General features: G+C 43.1%; 1 protein-coding gene across 1 annotated transcript in view; it reads right to left on the bottom strand.

Annotated features, from left to right (window-relative positions):
* LOC311050143 (leucine-rich repeat and fibronectin type III domain-containing protein 1-like protein) overlaps positions 1–27,156 on the bottom strand; it is a 195,782-nt gene that overhangs the window by 130,965 nt on the left and 37,661 nt on the right. Inside the window, exons 2-3 of the mRNA XM_084064113.1 lie at positions 5,002–5,221; positions 617–768 (exon numbers count right to left, since the gene is read on the bottom strand). Coding sequence (XP_083920239.1) covers positions 617–768; positions 5,002–5,197 — 348 coding nt within the window. The 5' untranslated portion in view covers positions 5,198–5,221. The remainder of the gene's footprint in view (positions 1–616; positions 769–5,001; positions 5,222–27,156) is intronic.

Here is a 27,156-nt window from a genome sequence, read left to right as displayed (position 1 = left end):
ATTATTATTCTTATGCTCTGTTGATGAATTGAATACATAGTTGGAAAAGTTACTAAAACATAGTAATATATTACTTATTACATTTACTTGTTTAAAAAGTAATATAGTTACTTTACTTATTACTCCCTGCCAAAAGTAATTAGTTACTTTACTAGTTACTGGAAAAAAGTAATAATATTACTTTAAGTTACATATTACTTTAGTTACTTTCCAACACTGCATAGGACCACAGTGGAAACAAGTCCTCAGTTGTTGTGTTATCCTTTTAGCCCAAATGTGTCAATCAATCAATCAATCAAAAACCATAGCGTGCCCGACTCGAGGAGTCTGAGTCTATCCACTCATCAACCACTTACACCCTACAGTATATAGTTGGTTGATTATAGGGTCGCCTAGGGGTCTCTACTTGGCCTGGTCCTTTTACTACTACACTACACCAAATCTCTTTGCCGAAAATAGACGATCTACAGTAAATGCTCACAATGCATCACGGTGCAAGTTCATAAATCTGCTATTTTCGCTTAACATTCACCTATTAATGTCCGGAACAGGGATGTATCGATTACCCATCCCTCCCTCCGTTTATAACGGTCAACAAGCCACTGATCAGTCCTACCTTGATCACTGTGAGTCGGTTGGAATCTAGGTGGAGCGCTCTCAGGCGCCGCAGGTCACTGAACGCTGAGGGTAGGATCTGACTAATGGTGTTTCTGGAGAGAGTCAGGTGTAGCAGGCTGGTCATGTTGGCAAAGTCTCTTCTTCGAACGGCTAGGAGCAAAGAGGAGAAACACAGTTAAAGGGGTGGTGCCATAGTTTTGCACTTTTTCTGTTTTTCACGTGTCTATGAGGTTGATAGAACTTCATTAAGCCCCCTGGTGGTGTTTTTATGGTGTTTTATGTCTTCTCTGACTACTTTGAGTTTCTACCTGGAGGCTGAAACCTTGAGGGTCAAACGTGCCAATAGAAAAACAGCGCTTTAGTGACACAGTAAAAACATGCCCTCCCCCTCATTATCATAACACAACAGGTGTGGGCATGAGGAGGCGGAGGGACAGGTGGGTGGTGCTAAGGTGGTGGAGGAGGTGCTAAGGTGAGAACAAGGTATACTTAATGAACTGGAGGCGTGTCCACATAAAAACATAATTTTAGCAATTTCTGTACACTTTTTTGAAAAAAATCTTCCTCCTAGTATAACCATAATACCTGATGATTATGTTTTAGGGGGGAAAAAATCACGGCACGCCGTCTTTAAGGCGGTGTCATTTTATGGACAGTGGCTCAATTTCAATTCCCCTTTCATGCTCATTATCATATGGCACCATTTTTGTCTACTCTGTCTGTGTCTCAGGGGAGGGCTGTGGACAGTTCAGATACCCGCCTACCAGTGACATCATTGGTACTTACGTAGGCAGGTTTGGTCATTTCAAACAAGATTTCAAAAGGCTTTTTTGTTGGCTTCAATGGCTTCTAATAGAAAGCCTAACTTTGATTACACAACGATGATGTCACTGGTAGGCAGGTTACAGTAGACCAAAAAAAGGCACCATATTAAAATGAGCATTGTTCATCCATCCATCTTCAACCGTTTTTCCAGAGCCATGTCGTGGGGGCAACAGTTCCAGCAGAGTGCTCCAGACTTCCTTTTCCCGAGCAACATGAGCCACTTCCTCCTGGGGGATCCCGAGGTGTTTCCAAAGCCAGCGTGGAGATATAATCCCCCCACCTGGTCCTCAGGGGGTCTCCACCCAGTGGGACGTGCACCAAGGACCTCCCTAGGGAGACGCTGAGGAGGCATCGGCACTAAGGTGCCCGAACCGCCTTAGCTGGCTCCTTTCCAAGTGGAGAAGCTGTGGCTCTATACTCGCGGATGACCAAACTTCTCACCCTATCTCTAAGGGAGAGGCCAAGTCACCCGTCTGAGAAAACAAATTGTGTCCGCTTGTATCAGCAATCTTATTCTTTCGGTCATGAACCCAAACTTCATGATCGTAAGTGAGGGTAGTCCGATCGAAGATGGCTCGAGCATTAGTGAGGACCAATTATATGAGTATAGGTTGAAAATGGGTGAAGTGGTCCTTTAAGTGTCATCTCACATCAAGGAAAAGTGGAAGCGAAAGGTAATATCAGCAATGAGTAATAATGTACCACATAAAAATAACTTACTGCATGCAATTTTAAAAGTCAATATCTGTAACGACTATTAATGAGTGTACAACAACCGTGACGACCAGTAAATTCTGCTTTTATGACATGACAATATGACAATCTAGCTAACTATGCAGTGAATTTTATTAGTATTTCTGAAATGTTTCTTTTATAGTGAATACTACGATGGTACTCCATTCTTTCTAGCGAACCGTTTATCACATATCCTTTCAAATGTTCATATTGTCAACAGATAGGCCCTATTCATTTTCAACAACTGTGATGATCAATTCTGCTTCATTCCTTTGCATGGGTATTCTGTTTAGGGCTGCCACTATCAATTATTTTCTCAGAGATTCTTCTATCACAATGTGTTTTGATTGATCAAATAATCAAGAAACGCATTTTGTTCGATAATGTGTTTTATGTATATCAGCGAATCAACGTGAAATACAATCTAATAGATTTGTTTTCATAATCAACTAAATCGATCAATCTGATTAACCACTTAACTCCTATTATATTATATTCTTCGTCATACAACAGTGTCACATAATTTCTTTAGAAAAAAGCTGATATACAACTCACAATGCATCGTGTTGTGAGCTTGTAGATCTGCTATTTTCACTACTAACCTCACTACTAATTTATCTGCACCCCTAATTCTGTTTTCAGACACCAACAATCTAGCAAGCGTTAGTGAGCCTTGTCCCAACCAGTGTACCATTGATTCTGACCACTGTGCATCCAGCATGTTTCTGGCCTTTCGGTGGAGAGAAGGTCAGGATTTAGTATGTCATTAAAGGGATGACTCCTCTCTGCAACGTTCAACTTCGCCGTACAAAGGTCATTGTGAGGAGGCTAATTATATTATTCTTTAACACAGAGGTGTAAAACAGGTTAATATAAATTAACTGACATCTCAAAATGGCAGTTAATTTGATTATTTTTTCCCTTTTTTTGCCTGATTACACGGACAGCCACCACCACTGTTACCAAGGCAACAATATCACTGCTGTTGCATGAAAATTTAATTTTGTCCCCCCCCCCCTCTTTTTTCATTAATATAATTTCAATATATACCTCTGATCTGTGATGAAACCTATTTAACCCATTAAGACCTGGAACTGTGTCATTTTTAGATTTGAGCTAAAAAGCATTATTTTACACTTTGGGCTATTAAAAAATAGCAGATATACAAGCTCATAGCGAGGCACAGAGTGCCACGCTACGAGCTTGTAGATCTGCTATTTTTGAAAAATCGTGAAAATGCGTGCAAATCTTCTGAATATATTTTTTTTTAAAGCGAACATTTTTAACTCAAATCTTTGCTTCTGGGGGTCTCTGGAACAAAATATTTTGATGGGGGTCCGCGGCCAAATACATATAATTTTGGGGGTCCTTGACATGAAAGATTGAACACCACTGATATAGAAACATGCGTTTTTCAGAATACTGTTGAGATTTAGGAGACATGTAGAATCGGCTTCAGGTCTCAACGGGTTAATAACCGCACAATGTTACTCTCTAGTGGCAGAGATAACGTGGTAACCCCGAAGCTGAGATCCAACCAGCTCTGGTATTACGTAGGGGATGTGCTACCTGATATGAAACAGACGCAGGAGTAAACACTCTTTCAAGAACAAATCGAAACGGAATTTAATGAGCACAGTGCGACCCAGGGGAACGCTGCAATGTCACGGTGTTGGTGGTGCATAGTTTTTTTGTTTTGTCTTTTATTGCGCTAGTATTCTTTTATGTGCCTCTGAACTATGACATTATGCCTCCTTTAAGTCAAATCCTGACAGATTATGAGGCTGCGTGAGAGAGAGCTAATGGGGATCCACGCGGAACAAAAGAGAATACAATGATTTTCTAGCGCTGTAAAAATCAATATGCTTTGAGGAATTGAGAAAATACGATTTAGAGTGTGTTGCCTTGGCTGTTTTAAAGAAAAGTTAAAACTTGAAAAATAAAGTGGTGGTTCAGCTGTTTTTCTAAGGCAGGACATACATTTCAAATCATTAAAACTTAATTTGAGATGGATGGATGGAGCGGGCTTTGGGTAGATTTGTTAGACTACATCAGTTTTAGGCAGGTGGCTAGTTTGATGGGTGGAATGGTCAATTTGAGGCAAAGCCAATGAGAGAGGATGGCATTCCCTGTTATAGTACCTTTGCTTTTTTGTTTGTTGTTTTGTTTTTGTTTTTTGCCTGATAATCCAGTCGTGACAAGTATTAGCACACTAGCACACTGGGGGTCGCACTGTGCTCATTAAATTCCGTTTCGATTTGCTGGTGCTCCAGCATCTGCCATCAGACCTCTGGAGTTTGTTCAGAAAGCTGCGGCTCGTCTGGTGTTCAACCGCCCCAAGTTCATGCGCGTGCGTGACCAGAGCGCGCGCGTGCGTGCGAAAATGACATTTTCTTTCCCTTTTATTTCAGGTTTTTCTTACTTTAATTCGGTTAATTCGGTACCAAAAAATGTACTCGATGAAGTGTAGATGTGTGGCAAAAAGGAGATGTCTCTCCATCGTGCACCTCTCCGTTTAGAAATGGATAACAAGAACCGTCGTCCTAAAACACCCTCGCCCCGGGTCTAATCCGGCGGCCTCGGTCCCCGAAAAAAATGGGGCAGTGTGTTTCAGGACGAGCGTTCCGTTTTCCACCTGTGAAAAACCTCCGGACGCCCACTGCGTCCCTGCGCCCAGGATTACAAGCTTAGGCATTGGCACTAGGTGGAAAATGTGTTACAAGATCGTGGGATAAAAAATTCAAATAAAAAATAGAATCGTTAAGAGGGAATCGTTAAGGAACCGGAATGGTTCAAATCCTAAAGGATCCCAACCCTATTTACCGGTGATGAAGTTCTCCTGCAGCCGAAGCTCCACGGTCCGCCGGTCGATGGCGCTGGGCACAAACAGCAGGCCTGTCTTGGAACACAGGATGGCGAGGGACGGGGAGAGGCTCTGGCACATGCAGCGCTTTGGACACTGCTGGGCCTCGCAGGCTACCGCCAGGAGCAGTAAGGAGAACCACAGCCACTCCATCATCCTCCACCACAGGGTCCAGGACAACTGCAAGACATGACAAAGAGACAAAAGAATGATGTATATGGACCCAGAATTAGACAAGTAATTAAACAGTCAATTCTGATGTGGTAGGCTTCCATAATACTGTCACGTTATGGGTATTTTTATGGGTACTTTTTTTTGGTCATTATTATCTTGTATTTCACACGAGTAGCAGCGTCTTTGTTTTGTCTTATTTATTTAAATCTGCTCAGTATGTTCTTCTTTTGGTGTCTAGTTACTTATACTTTATGATCTGTTTTTATTATTTTCTACATTGTTTTGTGTTTGTTTTTTGTTTTCAGAGAGCAATAAATTATAATTGTATGTAATGTTTACCTCACCGGCACACAGCGCTTAATTAATGTCGGAGCTGGCCGGAGCTGAGCTCCAGGACCTCCCTCCTGACCTCTAGAAGACGTACCGTCACCTCAAATGCACAAACAATACAATACGTCTTTAGACTATTTATTATTAATTCAGCTTTCACATTTTCCCCACATTTCCCTTCCTGCAATTGAAAAGGACCGTGGATTAAATTAAAGTTATGTTTGTAAATCTTCACAAAAAAACACTTTATTATTCGCTGTTAGAAAAATTGTTTTACTGAGGATAAGGTTAGAAATACGTTTAGGGTCAGGCATAGTTTTACTGAGGTTAAGGTTAGGAATAGGGTTAGGTTTAGGAATAGTTTACTGAGGTTACGTTTAGGAATACCAGGTAGAGACGTTCCGAGGTCGGCGGATTTGCGCACAGGGCGACTGTGTTTTGGGGCGAGCGCTTTGGTATTCGTCTGATCGAGTCCTACGCTAGTTGCGGAGAGCTCCACCTTCCCCTCACGTCAAAACAGTTGTCAAAGTTTAAAACTTGATGAGAAGGAAATATGTGGGAAAATCCTTATGGAACCCCAGAGAGAGATAGAGAGAGAGAGAGAGAGAGAGTGCAAAAAACACCACGGGAGTACATTGACGAATGATCAGGCAAACCTGTGTAGTCTCCTCAGTAAATAAATATCAGCCTACGCAGATACGCATCTGTTTCTGGGTGTGTTGCCGGGCTGGGCAGTGCGTATCTGTTGTGTATCTGTTTGCTGTGACTATGTTCCCGACAAGTGAGAGCGAGTAGTAGTGGTTAAAACCGCATTGCTCATGAAAATGCCATGGATTCATATGCACACAATGAAACTCCAAGGCGCACATTTTAAAACAAGATTTGTCCCTCTCTGGCAAATCCTGACAGAAGAGAAACGAGTGGAAGTGAAGAAAGAAGGCAATGTATGCAAAGTTGAAGACCGAGAGGGGTAGGGAGGGGGATGGGGAGAGAGAGAGAGAGAGAGATGTTTCTATTTTTTGGGTCAGAATAGTTCATAAATAATAGCGTTCTTCTATTGCTACATTATTCTCATGTGAATGTTCTGATTATGAAATACATTATTTGGGCATACCTGGGGGAGGGGTGGCAAAACTGACGGGTTCAACAATTTACACATACATAACAATATTTCTGTCATCTTTCCTAGGAAAGAAGTAGTATACTATGTATATGTATATGATTCCTGCTGTGCCAATCAATCAATCAATAAATAAATCAAGTGTCAATTTACCCGATTTTTACAGTCTCAGAGTTATTGACACTCTGAGACTGGATGTTTCTGTGTATTTGGAACGTTTCCTGGAATGTGAGCCAGCTGGTAGGAAAATTACAAATAAAACCTGTGTTAATTAGAAATTGAGTAGTTACTGATATCCCCTTTAATGAGGTAATTAACAGACCGCTGGTGAACCAACTACCATATTTCATAAGATATTTCGCATTGATTGATTGACTGACTGACACATTTAATACACAGTAAAATCCATAGTGAATTTAAATGAACTCGGTGTAAAAATGTACCCGCAAGGCGAAATCTTTAAACCTTCAGATTAAATTAACAGTCCGAATTTTACTGTGTACTTGTCTATCTAGAGAGAGAGAGAGAGAGAGAGAGAGAGAGAGAGAGAGAGAGAGAGAGAGAGAATCCAAACCCCCGATACGACATCGAACTCCAGAAGTGGCTGTGTGTGTGAGAGGCATGCAGTTTAGTTTTGTTCAGTTTCCCGTGTTCCATTTTCCTGTGTTCCTATTTTGATGCATTATTTGAGTAAGTGCTGATTTATCATGTGTCAGTTATGGATGTATCATTTGTTGTAAGTTACCTTCCCTTAGTTATGTGTATTTTTGGTCGATTGCTGTTTCCCTTGTTTTCATACTGTAGCTTAAAGGGGCTACACCATAAATTTAAAAAATAATAATAATATTTAATATCATATTGTTTATGTCCCTCAAACGTTTTTCAAAAGGTTTGAGCCTAAATCAAGCCTCAGATATACTCATTCCAACTAACTTCTCTCTGGCTTATAACAGCCTGATCGCCAGAGAATTAGTATACATTGCACGGATTTGTGCATGTCATTCCGTGCATAGTCGCCTAGAAACCCCCAACTTCCGTGCATATGTACGAGTAGGCTCAAGGGAATGTCGCAATGTTCAGGACGGCAACTTGCTCGCTTTAGCTCGCTCGGTGGTCCTTCACACGGCGACAATTCCCTTGAGACTGCGCGCCTCCGAAATGGTTTAGTCACAATGGGGGAGATGCGAGGCGGCTATGCACGGAATTTGTGGTTTTCCAGTAGTCTATGCACAGATTTTGAGAAACGTTGAAAAACGTTCAATGAGAACGTTTCCTCTGGCGATCGGGTTGCTTATAAAGCACTTTCACCTGCAATACCACATTGTCCTGTTTGGCACGGGGCGCTATTGAGCCAGTTTGTATGCATGTTATCTCCTGGTTCTGTGTGGAAAAAGTAAAACAAAAAAAATAAGAAAAAAAAATCTTTTTTTAAAAAGTTTTTTTTTCTTTTCTTTTTTTTTGGAACTGAAAAACGGGAGGAATTGTTCGCGCTAGTGACATCACTTGCGGGACCAAATCAGTTTGGCCTGTTTTTAGACCAATTTACAGAAAACCCCAGATTTGCTGTGAAAGCCTGAGTGTTCAAACTGGGGTATTTTTGAGGATAGAAGAGAGGTAGGGGAGACCAAAACACAATAAAGAAGAAAAAGTTAATATTCATGGTGTAGACCCTTTAAAATCATCACCATCAACTGTTTCATTGTGTCCGTCACCTCCATCATGCCATTTACTTGTAACATTTTGCCACAATAAATATCTAAAGACTTTTAGCAACCCATCTGGTCCACTGGTTATACTTTGACGGGTATCTTGATGCCTGAGTATATTAATACCCAGCAAACAGAGTTAGCTATCTTTACTGTGTGTGTGTGCGTGTGCGTGTGCGTGCGTGCGTGTGTGTGTGCACTTCCCCCTCTTATCTTCTCTTCCGGCTACTCTGCTTTCAACCTCCCTCCACTCTTCTCTCCACTTGGACATGATTCTCACGTGGCGCACTAGGGCTTCTCTCCAAGTGTATCAAAGCACATTTGGACGGGGAAACTGGTAGATAATGATGTCCTGGAGGTTTGTTTTGCTTGGGAAGGTGCCACGTGTTCAGTTGGGTTTGAATTTTGGTCTGCAACCTTAGTTTTACAGCCTGTTTACACGGCATCCCACTCCATCTGTCATTTCTCCCGAGAATTGACCATACTTCATGATCTCCGCCCACCTATACGCTGTAAGGATGAGGCAGAGAAACCACTGCTAGTCTGCCTGTGTGGTAACACTGTGCGGTATGCTGTACACACCTGACACATGTGCACACAGGCGGACACGTGTACACTGGCAGGCCTGCACAGAAAGCATGCAAAAACAGCGAGAGAGAGAGAGAGAGAGAGAGAGAGAGAGAGAGAGAGAGAGAGAGAGAGAGAGAGAGAGAGATGATATTTTGACTGAATCAACTAAGTTGGCTGTCAACCCAATACAGGTAATGACAGGGCTCCTCTCTGTATAGAACCAGAGTTGTTGACAGTCTAGTTCTACACATTCTGATTTGTCCTGATAAGATACTGCGGAAAGCCTAGAGACATTTAGAAGCTTCTGGGCTCAAAAACAACTGTATGTGTTGCAGGCTGAGGAAGAATGGTCTCTGTCTTTATGAGAACAATGATGAGGATACAGATGGACCGTTTTAGTACTGACCAGATACATATCACACATCCTTGTGTATCAGACAGACGCCTACAACGGGTATTCTGACAACGGGTATAACGGGTATTGCATTACAGGGTGGGGCGTGCATTACCTATTAGCATCATTCCCAAGTTGCATCGTTCCTGCAGTAGTCTAGTTTAACCCATTAAGACCTGAGGCTGATTCTACTAAATGTCTCCTAAATCCTTTTTTTGGAAAAAAAAACTTATGTTACTATGGCAGTGGTTCTCAAACTTTTTCATTTCAAGGACCCCCAAAATTATATGTATATATGGCCGCGGACCTCCATCTCAAAATATGTTGTTCCAAGGACCAATGACAGTTCGTCCCTATTGGTGGTGTAAGGCCACATACCAAATTTGGACTTGGTGGCATGTTGCAAACTGGGCATAGGGCTGTGTGAAGCCCAGCCAATAGGAAGACAGAGGGGGCGGGGCTTAATTAATTTCAGTTTGTCCGCATTGGTGGTTGTAGTGCATGTACAAAATTTGTACTCCGTAGCATGCTGAGAACTGGAGTTATAGCTGTTTAAAATCCCGTGCTCATCCCGTGCTCATCCCGGACATAACATACGGACGCTCATACGGACAGAGTCAAGCGTGTGGCCAATGAGAGGAGAGATGGCATAGGCAATCTCCGAGAGGAGAGATGGCATAGGCAATCTCCAAGTGTGTGTGTGTGTGTGTGTGTGTGTGTGTGCGTGTGTTTGTATGTGTTGCTTCTTTGCCATGCTCATCCCGTGCTCATCGCGGACATAACATACGGACGCTCATACGGACAGAGGCAAACGTGTGGCCAATGAGAGGAGAGATGGCATAGGCAATCTCCAAGTGTGTGTGTGTGTGTGTGTGTGTGTGCGTGTGTTTGTATGTCTTGCTTCTTTGCCATGCTCATCCCGTGCTCATACGGACATAACATACGGACATAACATACGGACGCTCATACGGACGCTCATACGGACAGAGTCAAGTGTAGAGCGGTTGGCACCGCTAAAAACGACACAGATGCTTCTCCCGGTCTTAATTAGGTTAATAAACATATGAACATCACTATCTAGTGATGTAGTCAATGAGGAGCAGCCCCCTGCGAACACACTAGTCCCGCTGGGATTTACTAACAGCGTGCTGAGGGAGCTGGCGGCGAACGGGGTACGGTTGGTATGGTACGCAGCCATTCTGTAAACGCTCAAAGGTCGCCGCTTTCCACTCTATTCTTGGTTCACGTGCGCCCGCCTGAATTCCAGCGCCTTCTTAGCTGTGAAATGTACCAAACCGTCCGCAGCAACCGTGGTGTGTGTCGTCGAACCGATTGTATGCCATGTTTGACATGCCAAGTTCTGTTTGCAGCGAAAGGCGCTCAAGGCGACAGTTCACATGGTGGCACTTTTGATAACGAGGCCGCCAAGGGCCGAATTGGCTCATCACCCTCTCAGCCTTTTTATCGCTCCCCTCAGATGAGGCAAATGAAGGCTGGGTAAGTGATTCATTATTATGCATCCTCATTGGTTGTTAACCCATTAAGACCCGATTCTACATGTCTCCTAAATCCCAACAGTATTCTGAAGAAAACGTATGTTTCTATATCAGTGGTGCTCAAACTTTTTCATGTCAAGGACCCCCAAAATTATATGTATTTGGCCACCGACCCCCATCTCAAAATATGTTGTTCCAGGGACCCCCCAGAAGCAAAGATTTGAGTTAAAAAATGTTTGGTTTAAAAAAATATTAAAATATTTGCACACATTTTCACGATTTTTCAAAAATAGCAGATCTACAAGCTCATAGCGCGGCACTCGGTGCCACGCTATGAGCTTGTATATCTGCTATTTTTGAATAGCCAAAGTGTAAAATAATGCTTTTTAGCTCAAATCAAAAAAGATGCGACACAGATGCGTCACAGGTCTTAATGGGTTAAATAAAGGTCTTATTTTAAATTCAAATTTATGATACAGAGAAAGAAAAAAGAGAGAGAGCAGACTGCAGAGAGAGAGAGAGAGATAGAGAGTGAGAGAGAGAAAGAATGAAAGAGTACAAGAAACATCGATCCTCTCTGAGTCACTCACCACAGCACGTACACGTAACAATGGATTTACTGTATCCTCTTCATTCCCTGCCGTTTCTTTCTCCGCCTCCCTCCCTCCCTCCCTCTATCTGTATTTCCCTCCCTCACTCGCCCTCCCGACATCCCTCTCCTTTTATGCAACTCACACCATCCCTCCTTTATTCTACACTTCTCTCTCCATCTGTCCATGCCTCTATCACCTCTCCTCTTTCAGGCATGCCTCCCCTTCTCTCTCATCTCCCTTTCCCTTCCTCCCTCCCTCTGTTTTTTAGAGGAAGGTTCTAGTGTTTCCTGCTCTCTCTCTCTCTCTCATGCTATTTAGTGCATCCATCCCTTTGTCAGTTACTTCCTCCATCTGGATCCATTACTCTCTCTCTCTCTCTCTTGTTTGTTTTCTCCATCTGTCCATTTCTCAGTATCATTCCTGTTGCTATGGTATTTTTCTCCTAGGACCTGCTCTCTGTCCACCCCTATTCATCGTTCTCTCGCTCCATTCTGTTTCTCATAATTTCACTCTAATTCTCACCCTTAAACTCTATCTCTACATCTGTCTTCACGCCTTCAATGCCATTTCAGGCATTCGGTAGACGCTCGAGTAATTAGAGCGCCAAGAAAACAAGGGTGTGCTATAAAATAGCTAGGATCAAAGGTAGAAATCTAAATAACATACAACATACCAATTAAGCATTTCAGCAAGCAAACAACATACAGTAAATACTGTCAGAGTAGATCTAAACAACATAACTAGCATTATAATCAACAAGTAAACACAATAGAGCAGGGGTCTTCAACCTTTTTCAGGCCAAGGACCCCTTAGCTGAGAGATATGAAGCAAGGACCCCCACTACATATTGTATAAAATTGTGTTGCAGATTAAGATAATAGTATCTATCTATCTATCTATCTATCTATCTATCTATCTATCTATCTAAGTAACATGCAATATTTAATGTCTATACAAGTTCTACATTTTAGATATGTTACAGTATTTAGATTTTGTATACACACTAACAACAAACCTAACATCGATCTAATTAAGTCATATAATTAGCATCTACCAAAAAAAAAAAAAAAAGATTGATCCCCTCGAACCGCCTTTCTTAATATTAATGTCATTTTTCAGTCTTCCCTTTCTCATCTCACTTTCTTTTTTCTCATCTTCTATCCATCTCCTTTCATCTTCTCTCTCTGCCTCAGGTGCCTGGGTTTCATAGTTTTTTATGGTGGAGATTTAATGCCCCGGGCAATACTTTGACACACACAGACACACACGCACAGCCACACACACACACACACACACACACACACACACACACACACACACACACACACACACACACACACACACACACACACACACACACACACACACACACACACACACACACACACGCATCCAACTTGTATATTATGTTTTATGAGGACATTTAGATTAGGCGAGGTGGGATTTCCTGAGTACTTGAGGGATGAATCAGGATGATCGGTCGCCCACCATTGCTCTTCTTGCTGAGCCTCGGTGAAAAGGCGCCCGCGTCATCATCTGGTGTCGCTACTAGTCCGACTGGGCTGTCAGTTATTTGTAATGTGTTGGATGATAGCCAAACACTCACTACACGGGGTACTGGCCTCAGCCCTAAAGCTCGAAACTTCATGCCCAAGGCCGATGGGACTCCATTAGCCGTTAAAGGGACTCTGTCAGGCAGGGGCTAAGTTCTCTCACTTACTGTAATTGCTTCTAGCTATGAACCGCCAACTGCCCTGTGGCTCCAAGCCTTTACAGTGTCAGTGGGTAAGGTGGTTGGCTGGATAAAACTGGCCGATAGCTTCACATGAGCCCAATTTTGGTTAGGCGAGAGTCTTCACAATGGCCGTAGAAGTATGGAGGAGCCCAAAGGCACAAACTGTAAAAACCCAGCAACGTTATGGATTAGCTGTCATGCTACCGCTGCTACTGGAGGCTGTGCAGGCCCAGTGGTCGACATCACACAGAAACCCTCCATCATTCATTTATCCTGCATCTAGCACTAGTGTGAAGGTAGCCATGATGTAACAGCCCCCATGCTGCCAGCGGGTAGTGGAGTGGTGGAGTGGAAGAGCACCACATCATACATTCACACTGCATCTGCCCCGCATTACCACTATAATGGCGAGCGCCTCCATTAAAAAGCAACAGGGCTTAGACAAGGGCAGGGCCCACAGATTACCAAATAGACCACGGGAATAAATCCAACACCTGACAAGAATAACAATTGCCAGACTTATATCCGAGCAGAATTAAACAGACCAGTCCAAGCAAACATCTTCGTACAATTCCAGTATGAAATTGTAAAAGAAATATGGACTGACATTTTTGTACATCTGGAATGAATACAATAAGATACAATTTAGGAATAGATCTGTCGATCAGATTAAATTTGATCAAACACATTAACTCATTCACTGCCAGACTTATTTCTGGCTGTGTTTGCCCACTGCCAGCGATTTAGTGTTTTTTATAACTTTAAAAATGTGTTCAACTGTTTGTAGACACACAGGGTAGTTGTGTGAGTGGCCCAGAGAAGACATTTTCAATTGGCGACATTCCATTTTGCAGTAGTATTAGTTTCTAAACAGCGTTTCTAAACAGCGTTTCTAAACAGCGTTCCGCGGCAGAGAAACACAAAGGCGAGAAAATGCCGTCATAGAGGGGGACTTAAACAGGAAGCTGGCGGAAATGAAAATATTCGATTGAGGTCATGTCCGTATCCGGTGGAGTTACAATGATATGTGTCACTACGAGAGATGAAGGACGGTGAGATCTTTATTAAATCAAAGTATTTTCAAAATTACGTTTTTTTACGTTCTTGGCAGAATTGGTAATTGGAAATAATTACGTTTTTACGTTCCTGGCAGGGTATGAGTTAAACACTTTCATGTTATCATTTTGGAGACACACAGTGGATACAAAGGTGTAAATAATAATAATGCTTTATTCATACAGCACCTTTCAAAACAAAGTTACAAAGTGCTTGACAGAGAAACACGTAAAATAAAATAACACAGATACAGCAGAAGAAGATACACAACAAACAGAGCAAAACAAACATGACACAGCAAATTCTGTAGGATGCAATTGGTTAAAACACCAGGGGAATATAGGCAGCTTCATAAAAGTGAGTTTTCAGGAGAGATCTGAACCGGGGCACAGACTCTGCAAGCCTGATCTCTACAGGGAGGGCATTCCAGAGAGTCGGAGCTCTGATTGCAAAAGCCTGATCTCCAATTGTAACATGATCATCATCAAACCTCTAAAATCCCATTAACAAGAAAGGTGTGCTCAGTGGAATGCAACTCTCTGCCAGTAGGCACTCCCCAATAAAGAAACACTTGCCTGATTTATACTGTGTTGTACAACGGTGTCAACAACCAAACATAGCCAGTCTATAAACTCACAACATGTGACATTGTGAGGCATTGTGAGCTTGTACATCTGCTATTTTCGCCGAATGTATGCCTGTTTGCGCCAAATGTTCTCAATATGGGGGTCCTTGACACGAAAAAGTTTGAGAACTACTGATTCTACAAGGCATTTTGTAGAATCGGCCTCAGGTCTTAATGGGTTAAATATTTAACAGACGAAACATGGAAACATGTTTTTTGTTATAATCACAATGGGGACATTTTGAGTTTACATCAATCTTCTGCAAGGCACTGTTAGTTAAAGTGCTGCCAATAGAGGACAGGACATGTCAGCGGTATTGACTAATGCGTCTCTATTTATATTTTTGCAACTTAGGCAGGCTCAAACACAGATACAGATAGTCAAACGCATAGCCTCTTTGTCATTTCTTGACATGCCCTCACTTTGCTTTTGGAAATAAAGGCAGAAGTATTCATCAATGTATTCAGGGTAAAAGCATAGCAATGCTAGTTTTAAGGTACTTTCCATTCTAAAGATTAGTGCCTTGTAGATTGCATTCTTTTGGGCCCTTTTGAGGAATCACTCTTCTTTTTGAGGAACAAGAGATCATTACTCCCCCCAACAGCGTTGGGTGGGGGTTTGTTAGAACCGTCCAAACCTTGTTGGAGCGGTGTGGTTACAGACAGGAAATCCCAGAACCTCAGGGACCTTTTATACGTGTTATACAAAGAAGCGTCTATTTAAAAAGAAACGTATAAAAATTGCATTTTACCCGTGGCAACGGAGAAACAACATATTCCCCGCCATGGTGATTTCAGAGCAAACTCGACCCTGTTAGCAGGCCCGTGGCCTTCATGGAATTTACAGCATTTCTTTTGTCTAAGTCTGGTCACCATCCGTAGACCCCTTAGTAACTTAAAGGAGAATTTTGGACTAAGTTTTTCTTACCTTTTCTATGACGTTATGATATCTTAGGATGAATGGTACAGTAGAAAAATGTCATAACTCCATCCCGGGTCCGCCACAGCTTAAAACGTGCGCGGATAGGCCTTGCGTTAGATCACATATTTTAATAGCTTTTTCTTTTTTTTTTGGGGGTGAGATCTGACGTTCATAGTGACAGAACGCTGTCAAAAAAAAAAGAAAAAAGAACAGAAGTCGCGCTAGACGAGATTTCAATCTCGGGATTTCAATCCCGGACTAGCGAGACTTTTTTTTTTTTTTTTTTTGGTTGCATAGTGTATGAACGTCAGATCTCACAAAAAAAAGTAGAAAAAAAGGTATTAAAATATGCGATCTAACGCAAGGCCTATCCGCGCACGTTTTAAGCTGTGGCGGACCCGGGATGGAGTTATGACATTTTTCTACTGTACCATTCATCCTAAGATATCATAACGTCGTAGAAAAGGTAAGAAAAACTTAGTCCAAAATTCCCCTGTAAGACAAAATATGGGCCTGGAGATATCACAGTTATAAGAAGGGCAGAGAGCCCCCTACTGGCCTGCTCAGAAGAAATGTCAATAGGCTCTATGCACAGCAGCCAGATTGGGAATGAATTGGGCCCCTTCCTTACTTCCTTCACAGGTGTTACCAATGATACTAATTAAGGCTCTGTTCCATTTAGTGTGGCATAGTGGTTGTCTTATTTTCAAGGACCCCCATAACTCTGAGAGTGTACAAATGGAACCAAATGGACCCTTACGGGTCCATTTGGTTCCATTTGTACACTCTCAGAGTTACACACCCACCATAAGGGGCCATTTGGGAACCAAAATGGAGTGTTTCTAGTGAGCCAACATGCACAATATCAGCACCCTGACCAGAATGGAACAGAGCCTTCATTAGTATCATTGGTAACACATGTGAAGGAAGTAAGAAGAGGCCCAATTTCTTTCCAATATGGCTGCTGGGCATAGAGCCTATTTAACTACTAACCGTTCAGTGTCCACTTATTGTGTCACTTCTACCAGTTCAAATACTCAAAAGACTAGAATGACACAACCTGTCCTATACTCCTTCGTCTAGAGAAATGTACCGACGCCCATCCTACCATAACCCACTCACCTCCTATGCCTACAACGTGGAGCTTTGTCGTCCGAAGTCTAGTCACGCAGAAAATAGAGCCAAAGTGCAAACTATATATACCCTTACACCATCAAGCAAAACCATCACACACACACACAACTTTTCATCAGCTACACATCTCTACCTGAATGGGGTGTGTATTATGTCAGTAGGTGTAACAGCCGTCGTGTGGAATTCCCACACTCACGAGGGCGTGGCGGTGTCCTTCTGAAGAAACCTAGGCTATTTATCGTTATAGCACTAACTCAGAAAATTAGGCTTTTGTGTCCAGCAAGCAGAGTCCGCCAGCAGAGAGAGCACAGACTTGTCAGGCTGCCGCTTATACAGTATACTCCAAAACCAGACAAAAGATCCAGACACCTTATCCAAAAAATAACATACAGAACCTTCTCCTCAGCCAATAACATGACAGTTGAACCACAGAAACCACCCTTTTTTCTTTTTTTTCATCTTCCTGTACCATATATGCAGGTGTTTTAAGACCTGAGGCGATTCTTAAAAATGTTTTCTAAATCCTAACAGTTTTTTTGAAAAAAAGCTACAAAAAAAAAAGTCAAGATTTTTCAAAAATAGCAGATCTACAAGCTCATAGCGCGGCACTCGGTGCCGCGCTATGAGCTTGTATATCTGCTATTTTTGAACAGCCAAAGAAATCTAAAGTGACACAGATGCGTTCCAGGTCTCAATGTTTTAAACAATACGTCGAAAACCATATGTTCCGTGCTTGCAAGCTCACTACAGATCAGCCCCTAGAGTACAACATCTTGCACAGAGCCTGCAGGTCTCGACCACAGGAAAGAGGCCCTCTATGCATATCTCGCCTCATAGTTACAGTATGCTCTGTTTTAGATTAATAGGTTTCTTTAGCTCAGCAAGAAATGCATATAGAACTAGAAGAAGTGCTCCTCGGAGCACAGGTCTCCGCCAGGTCAGGTAGGTTAGTGTGGGCCAGCACACAACTATGTCAGGGTTAAACAAAACAAGTTTTGGATTCATTCCCATGATAATTTGATATTACTTAACACATTGAGTGCCAGGTTTTTTTTTAAACAGGGTACAGTCAGTGCCTGGATTTTTAACCATTTTTGAACCTTTTTCAACTAGTCACAAAATATTTTCAGTGATCACCGTCCTCACGGTGATCCCCTCATTACACACACAGGGGTCTCGTACAATCGGGGGATTTTTAAAAAAAACATTAGGTAATCCGTTCCATAGTTGCAGCCAGTTGAAAATAGTCAAAAATAGTCAAAAATACATAGTAAAAAAAAAAATCACACCCTGTGTGAAGGAAGCGGTGCCTTTGGGGCGGGCCTTAACTCATTTCTGTTCGTCCCTATTGGTGGTCTGAGTCCACTTACCAAATTTCTACTTGGTAGCATGCTGCAAACTGGAATGATGGCTGTTTAAAGCCCAGCCAATGGGCAGACAGAGGGGGCGGGGCTTAAGTAATGACAGTTAGTCCCTATTGCTGGCTTTAGTCCATGTACAACATTTGTACTCCATAGCATGCTGCGAACTTGAGTTATGGCTGTTTGAAGGCCAGCCAATGGGAAGACAGAGGGGGCGGGGCTTCAGCAATTCATGCTGGTCCCTATTGGTGGTCTAAGTCCACATACCAAATGTGGACTTGGTGGCATGCTGCAAACTGGAGTTATAGCTGTTTAAAATCCCGTGCTCATCCCGTGCTCATACGGGCGCTGGGGGTCCCTGGACCCCTCTTTGATAACTTCATCAATTCATGCTCGTGCCTATTGGTGGTCTAAGTCCACATAACAAATGTGGACTTGGTGGCATGCTGCAAACTGGAGTTATAGCTGTTTAAAATCCCGTGCTCATCCCGTGCTCATACGGGCGCTGGGGGTCCCTGGACCCCTCTTTGATAACGTCATCAATTCATGCTCGTCCCTATTGGTGGTCTAAGTCCACATACCAAATTTGGACTTGGTGGCATGCTGCAAACTGAAGTTATAGCTGTTTGCTTCTTTGCCGTGCTCATCCCGTGCTCACACAAACGGACGGACATACGGACGGACACGCAGACAAAGTCAAACGTAGAGCGGTTGGCACCGCTAAAAAGTACAAAGGAGCCGAGATACAGGCTTTTGAAGTCATAAGTTAACCAGGAAGTGGATTGGAGTCTAAATCTTCGAAAAATGATATCTCCTGGTGCTGTTTTTGTTTTTTTTTAATATTTTTTTACGAAAACGGTCATAACCGTTTTTGGCACTCCTCATTTGGATTATGAAAAACGGTCCGGACCGTTTTTGGCACTCAATGTGTTAACATTATTATCGACATGGATTGTCCATTCTTATGCCATAGTCAACAGTTACATTTGAAAATAAGCTAGAGACATGCACAGCTGCAATGATTAGTAGCACATGAGAGTTCTGAAACTGAATGAACATGTTTTGTATGTTAGTATTCGACCTTGGTCAAACGGTAGTTACCGCAACAGCTGCTAAAAGACTGCAGGTGCCAGTGGCAGCTTTAAACTGCAGTACTCACTAACACTACACCACCTCACATACTGTGTCTACGCACCTATCTTCTGTGAGAAAATAGAACAACACAAGTACAATATATCTGCTCTTACAGTGAGATGGATAAAAATATAATGATAAAAACGACATCAACACCATGGCACCCTGACACTACTAGGATTTTACTGTGTGGGTTTCCTGTCCAGCCATTAGAAACCTTTGTACATGTGTAAATGTAAATAAATGTCAAGCTGCCAAGCTACACAGCCTCTGACATTTAAATAAATGATGAACCTGGACTAGGCTACAGTGGGTGCAATACGTTAGTCCGACAGCGCATTCCTCCGACAGCGCAGTGCTCCGACATTAAACAGTAAACCCGAACCAAACCCGCACCCTAACCCTAACCGCACGCGGATGCCACATAGTCGGAGAAAAGGTCTGTCGGATTAACGCATGCCTCCCGGCTACAGTATGTAAACACACGCATGTGCACGCATGTGCACGCACACACATACTGTACACGCATGCACTGTGCAATGAAAAAAAAAATACACAATCAACAGCATTTACCTTTAGTCAAATACCCACTGAAATATTTTCGTAGCTGCAAAGGGATGCCAATTAAAAGAAAAGCAAAATGCATTGAATGCAATGTTCATTTCTGTGTGTGTGTGTGTGTGTGTGTGTGTGTGTGTGTGTGTGTGTGTGTGTGTGTGTGTGTGTGTGTGTCCAATGATGTCAGCGAGAGACTATACTGCATTTGGGTGCATTTCTCCTTTCCGACATGTCGCCTTTCCGACGTTGACGAACCCTATACCTAACCCTAACCCTAACCCTAACCGCACGCGGAAGCCACTAGTCGGAGTGGTGAGATGTCGGAATGGAGAGTGAACACCACTGCATTTGGGACTGCTGTATTTTATTCATGTGTGTCTGTCCATGTGCGGCTGCCTGCATGCATGTGCCCCTGTGTATGTTGTACCTCCGTCCATGCATGTATATGTGAGTCCGTGTGCGTGTGCGTGTGTGTGCGTGCGTGTGTGTGTGTGTGTGTGTGTCTTGCCCTCACTCACTTAGGCTGGGCCCAGACAGCCATCCCAGAGTGCATTGCGTCTCTCGATGGAGATGAATTACCCATGTCAGTGTGCAGTGTGCGTGTCTCTATTGTGCATACAAAAACTCACGAGTTACTTTGTAGCACATTCATGCCTGTATTTGTTTCTGTGAATGTGAGTATCTGCGCACCTATACTGTATAGAACACATGTTGTTAGTAGGCTACTGTACAGTGTAAACGTCATTTCACCTGTACAGTATGTACCTTTGTGTGGTGTGGGACTCCGCACTCTGTTCAGAGGGGGGTTGGAAAGGCCGGGAGCCTCTCAGTCTTTCGTATAAGCATTCAAATAATCAATATATCAGTCAGTCAGTCAGTCAGTCAGTCAGTCAGATAGTCTGATCCATCAGTCAATCAATCAGACTATCCTCTATCCATCCATCCATCTGTCCGTCCGTCCGTCCGTTTGTCTGTCCATCCATCCATCGAAAACCAATTGTCTCCCTTCCTCAGAGTATGGCACATTATTTTCCATTTCTCACATGAAGTGAATGAGGAGCAGAGATGAGATAGAGTGCGGAATGCAGACAACATTTGAAGAATGGCGAAGGACAAGTGCGACGGAGCAAAGAAAAGAATGAGGTGGGAGAGATAGGGAAAGAAAGGAAGAAGAGAATTAAGTGCTCCAGCAGAATGGGGCATTCATCAAGAATGGTGGCGAATGCCAAGGTTTCATTGGCTACAAAATGCACCATGGGGGCTTGTAGCTTAGCAACAGCCAATGACACATGGATGGTGACAGTTTGGGGTGTGGGAGGCATGCACTGGGTGTTGGGAGCGTAGTGGCAGGGTGTGTTTTGGTGGGGAGGGGGTCGAGGGACGGTGAGTAAGTGTACGAGTGGTTTTGGGATCTCACAACAAGTGATGAATCCGGAGTATGTGACGTGAGAGGGAGTCAGTGCAGGGGACGCGGGGGAAGCAGATGGCAGAGAGAGATGCCCCTTTTATAGAGAGATTCTGTGATGGAAAACGGAGGCTTAATGGAAAACCCTGTCAAAAATGAAGTATTAATTGTTTTTGCCAAAAAAGATGTCCCAGAACATTGGGGGAACAGTTGAAGTGGGATATGAGGGCAAGGTTGTGCCGATTGGCAAGCCTATTCATGTAATCCAATGATTGGTCAACAATCATTGGCCAAGAGGCCAATGACAAGCCAAGAGGCATGCCTAGTAATGAAGACTTTAAATATGGACCTGTGGAGCTCAGATTTCTCTTTTCTGCAGACTTGATTCTCATTTTTATTTTATTATTAAAGTTTTGCTTAAAGATCTTCTGCCTCCAAGACTGGTTTCTTAACCCCAAAGATGTATGTAATTGCGAACGCACAAGTGGAGCTTACTATGAAACCGTGCTCGGGTTGTGTGTCTGTGTGTCCGTCTGTGTGCACTGCCTGTGTGCAGCCGTGCCCCCATGTGACTCACGCTCTCATTGGCTACTGACAGATCTCAGAGTGCACTAGAGTGTGGCTGAAATCCGCCTGCCCCTGGGTGACTAATTACACTCCTCTGAGAGAAATATAGCAGCTACAGTCAAAAATAAAAGCATCTACACAAGTTAATCTATTGGGATATCTAAGAATTCCATGTCATTTGCATATTTCAGGCCGGATGGCAAGTTGAAAACGCCTTAGTTTGAGGACAGTTTGAGATTTCTTCTGTACCACCCACTTCTCTACAATTGCTCATTCCTTTCTATTCTTCTTATTGTTATTTTCGAGCTGTGTTCGCTTCCCGCGCTCGCGCGTCTTACTTGTTTAAAATAGGCCTAATCATTGAGAGGAATTGATTTAATTTCCGTTGTTGCCGCTGTAAGGCCAAGACTGACTTACATCTCACCCATTTTCCCCTGAGATAAAAGCTTCATATTTTCCAGTAAAATGGTGTGATATACAGTAGGTTGGACCACTTGGGGTTGTGGAAAGCTATGCATTGATGTGGGTGGGTTAAAATGTGGTTGCAGGTAAAAAAGAGGATGCATCACCAGTGAGCAAGTGAGAAAGAGAGAGAGAGAGAGAGAGACAACATGTTGATGCCTATAGCATTACAATTCATGTGAGCAACCTGTTCATGTGAGCAATCAGCAATATGTTGGAGGAGAAATTGAAGAGAACAGCGAGCGCTTCAGGGCAGAAAGGTGTGGAGACCTTAGACATCACACCCCCTTTCCCACCAACTCAGCTGTCGTTTTTACTCAGTTTTACTCACTCTATTTGGCCCAGAACACTGAACAGCGCGGTGGAATCAAAGAGCAGTGCAACCTTCACGCCTTGAACAGGCTATGAAAAAGGGGCCAATGAATGGTGGTGCATCCAAACTGTATCTGAATAACATGATCACATCAAATTGTCACGCGGAAACCTGTCGCACAATCGCACAAGCTGGAGAGCAATGCTAGCAACAGGCTTTCAGGATTTCAATGACTTTGGAGGGGCACTTGAGATTTGCTGTGTGAAAAGACGATATGCAACGGAGAAACACGAAATGAAATAAAACACGTTGACATCTCTGACAGATCCATTAGCTAACCTTGGAGGCAACGCTGCATTTAAAAGTGATCAATGAGCATAGTTTTGAAAGTTTAACTGGTGAGATGAAGCACAAAAGAGTCTTTACAATGATCGCATGCGTGGTTAATCAGAGGACAAAGCTGTTGTTTTTATGATTTGCTTTTATCATTTCTTAACCACTTTTAACTTTTAACATGGCATCCTAAGTTAAGCATGTCACTTTTTTTAATTTGCCAATCATTAAAAAAAAAATCACACCCTGTGTGAAGGAAGCGGTGCCTTTGATGAGTTTATTTAATTGGGCTATATATGAACTAGAGAAACAATGTTAAATCCCTGTAAATTTATTCCAAAAATGTGTTTTACTAAACTCTGCCTCCTGGTGGCTGCACACTGCGTGTGCCGTGCTCAAACATACGGACGGACACACGGACGGACACACACACAGACACGGTCAAATGTAGAGTGGCTGGCACCGCTAAAAATAAAAAGCTCACACTGTGTTGCAATGCAATGCACTGTGGGTGAGTAGGAGCTTAAGTGGTTAAAAGTAAACATTCATGCAATGTGACAATTTGGGCAGAAAAAAAAAGTAATCTTTCCAAACTTTCCCTCACATATTCTAGCTGCACACGCACACGCACGCACGCACGCGCAAAATCACACAGTTGCCGGGACAACGCCTCACCACCATCAACACCACCACCCCTGCTGTGGAACTGATAAACCGCTGGGATCTAAGCTTCTTCAGCTGACACACCCGCAAACACACGCACACGCACACGCGCATGCGCGCGCGCGCGCACGCACACACACACACACACACACACACACACACACACACACACACACACACACAGCGTGTGCGTCACTTGATTCATTTGCACTTGCACACATGCACATGAATGGGCACAGAGAAAAAGCAGAATGGAAGTGTGCATGCGTACAGTACAGTACAGTATGTACAGAATGGAGATGTGAGTACAGTAAGGGGAACGACTGAGAGTTCTTCAGGGCTGTTTAGTTATATGACACCTTTCTGCCCACTGTCTCCATTCACGTTCTCCCATACGCATTATCCCCCATTGATTCTTCTATCTCTGCAGCTGTGACACTCTCTCTCTCTCTCTCTCTCTCTCTCTCTCTCTCTCTCTCTCTCTCTCTCTCTCTCTCTCTCTCTCTCTCTCTCTCTCTCTCTCTCTCTCTCTCTCTCTCTCTCTCTCTCTCTCTCTGTGTGTGCGCGTATGCGTGCGTGCGTGCGTGTGTCGCCGGCCATCCCAGTACCTCTTCTTATCGGTACAATAGATAATGAGGTGATTGCGGCCGCTTGCACAGCACATCAATGCTTGTCTGTCTCTGTGCTCCAGTGTAATACTAACCACAGACCTCTCTCTGATTTACTGTAATGAAATCCACACAAGCGTAGGCACGCGCACATGCACACACGCGAGCACTGCCCCCCCCCCCCCCCCCCTGTCTCTCTCTCTCCACTGTACTATATATGTCTCTTATCACCTGGGTGTCTATGGATACTGTGGGAGATATAAATCACTGCATGGCTTCCAGCACACATACAAGACTGAGCCATATTGTCCACTGGCTCATCTTTCATTGAGTTGAAAGTGTTAACACAGACACTTACTGTAAGCTGGCAGTGTACTTCAAACGACATCGAACCCGTGGTCCCATGTGATGGAAATTGCCACCCATCTAGTGCTCACATTTTAACCTGACATTCAGTTCTATCACATATATCTTCTACGCCTCTTAACTCATTCAGAGCCAAATAAATAAATGAATAATTGCCATAGTGCCAGCGAGTTATGTATGTTTTACATGTCAGTATGTTGTTCGGTGCTGTTTGCACATTCCACAAGGAATTTCTGCATCGGTAGCCTCTGGATATCTTGGTGGTATTACCTCACACCAGGATAGAGGTCTTCACGGGTCAAATATAAATACCCGAACCCAAATGGACCCGTGATTTTTTTACCCGGAACCGAATGGACCCGACCTATGGTCCAATATGAAGGACCGATACCCGAGTGGACCCGCGAAAAAAATACCCGTAACCGAATGGACCCGGGCCATTGTTAGAAATTGAGATCCGGACCCGAACAGTACCGAGAGCTGTCGGGAACCGACCCGTATAGAACCGTGACATACAAGAACCGAACCCGTACATAACCCGACTTACCCGAGCCTCCGAAAAACCCGAACGCAAAATTGTTTGCCAACGTCATTAGTACAAGTTGTCCAGCGTTAAATAAGACTTGTTTCATACTTTCTTACCTATAAATGTATAGCCTCCTCCATGCTGATTATGATGTATAATCCCAGTCAATGCTCATTGGACAGCTATACAAAAATAAATCCACGTTCTATATGTTTGTAATCCTTCTTCATTGCCAACTATAATCCACGTTAATTTCTAATGTTAAATTTAATGTTGTTTAACATTATAATTGGCTTTGGAGTTTCCATTGTGCTTTGAGTAACAACATGTTGATATTAACTTGATTATTTTACCATTTTTAACCATTAACCAAAGCGTTACGTTAATCGACAATATTTGATATAACTGGTGTATATAAATGAGAGCTGTGTTCCGTCAGCAGCAATAAATGAGTGGGTAAAATATGTCCAAGGATTCGTCGGTGATGTCATCGCCGACGAATCCTTGCTAAAGTTGCTATCTTTAAAACAACTTCGAACATGGCGTAGCGTCCGTCGCTACTTCCTTGTTGCATAGTGACATCACTGTCGAATCCTTGGTATCTTTGTCGTAGCTTTTCAACGTGTTTGTTGATCAGCGCCGTTAATATGCGCTGTAGTCTTTGCTCGTGGTAGTGAAACACTAAACAGGATTATTATCTCATGTCAACATTCAAGTACAACTATCAGAGGATGTAACTCAGGTAAAGTCATGCGCAACTAAAGTTCTAAAGTTTTCCAGCCCTGTCCAAATTGTTAATACAGACAGAGCCTTCGGTCAAGAAAGACGATCATCAAGGCTAATACAGACATAAATATGTTTTAATCATCCTATCCTTGTTAATATATCGCCATTTAGGTCAATGATATAACATTATGTAGTGATATGATAATATAAATAGCAGCCAGTCATTGACTGTGTCACTGCCAGTCTGTCTTCTGAGCGACCGACCTCCCTCCCTTCCCTCGGGTATTAAAGGTGTAGTGAAATGAAAAATATGTTTTTCACACTTTTAGAGCATATCCGTGGTCATCATATGGGCATACCTAACAATAGATGCCAAAAAAATGAAAAAAAAACAATTTTTGTGAATTTTTACATCTAAAGTCCCTAAAAAGCCAATCTTAATTACTTCCTGTAAACGAAAACGTGCTGCGTGATGACATAATACAGCCTTCACAAATATAAATGAATCTTGATTACATGCACCTGTTTGATTCCCATAGCTGCACGTTCTTCAAACACAGCTGATTTTAATTACAGAGATACTCCGTTTTGAATCTCATTGAAGATGAGTGTATTACTCATTTTAAACTTCATCTGCACACTAAAATATGTATCTGAAAACATTATAGGTTTGAAATAAGCCAGGTAGTAGCAAACGTGCTTCACTGGCCGTCTCTCTCTCACTTGTAAACAAACACTAGCCGTGTGCCAGCACGGCTGAAGTGATTGAGATCCAACGTCCCATAGCCTGAAGGGATGGGACCTTCTGATTGGTTTAGAGTCGTTGAGCCAACGTTTCGGGCTGAACCTTCAAAATAAAATGACCGAAAATGTCACTTCAGTGCGTCTTTAATGGAACCGTGCATTTCACAGTCTGAGCCCCGAGAAACCCGCTCGCCGGGTCAACTCGGGTATTAGTGGAACCGTCCATTTCACAGTCGGAGAACTGAGACCCGAGACGGACTGTACTGGCTCCGACCCGGACCCGGAGTCACATCTTGTGAATGGACCCGTGACCGAACGAGACCCGAGACGGACTGTACCGGCTCCGACCCGGACCCGGAGTCACATCTTGTGAATGGACCCGTGACCGAGCCGGGTACGGGTCGGAACCCGGGTATTTCGGGTTACATGCCTAACCCGACGAGCTCTACACCAGGATTAGTTACTATTTGTACTGTATATGTAACCACCCAATG

The sequence above is a fragment of the Gymnoscopelus microlampas genome (assembly GCF_963454915.1).
Source record: "Gymnoscopelus microlampas genome assembly, chromosome: 8".
In the NCBI taxonomy this organism is placed as follows: Eukaryota; Metazoa; Chordata; class Actinopteri; order Myctophiformes; family Myctophidae; genus Gymnoscopelus; species Gymnoscopelus microlampas.
This window is presented reverse-complemented; position numbering and strand designations above follow the sequence as displayed.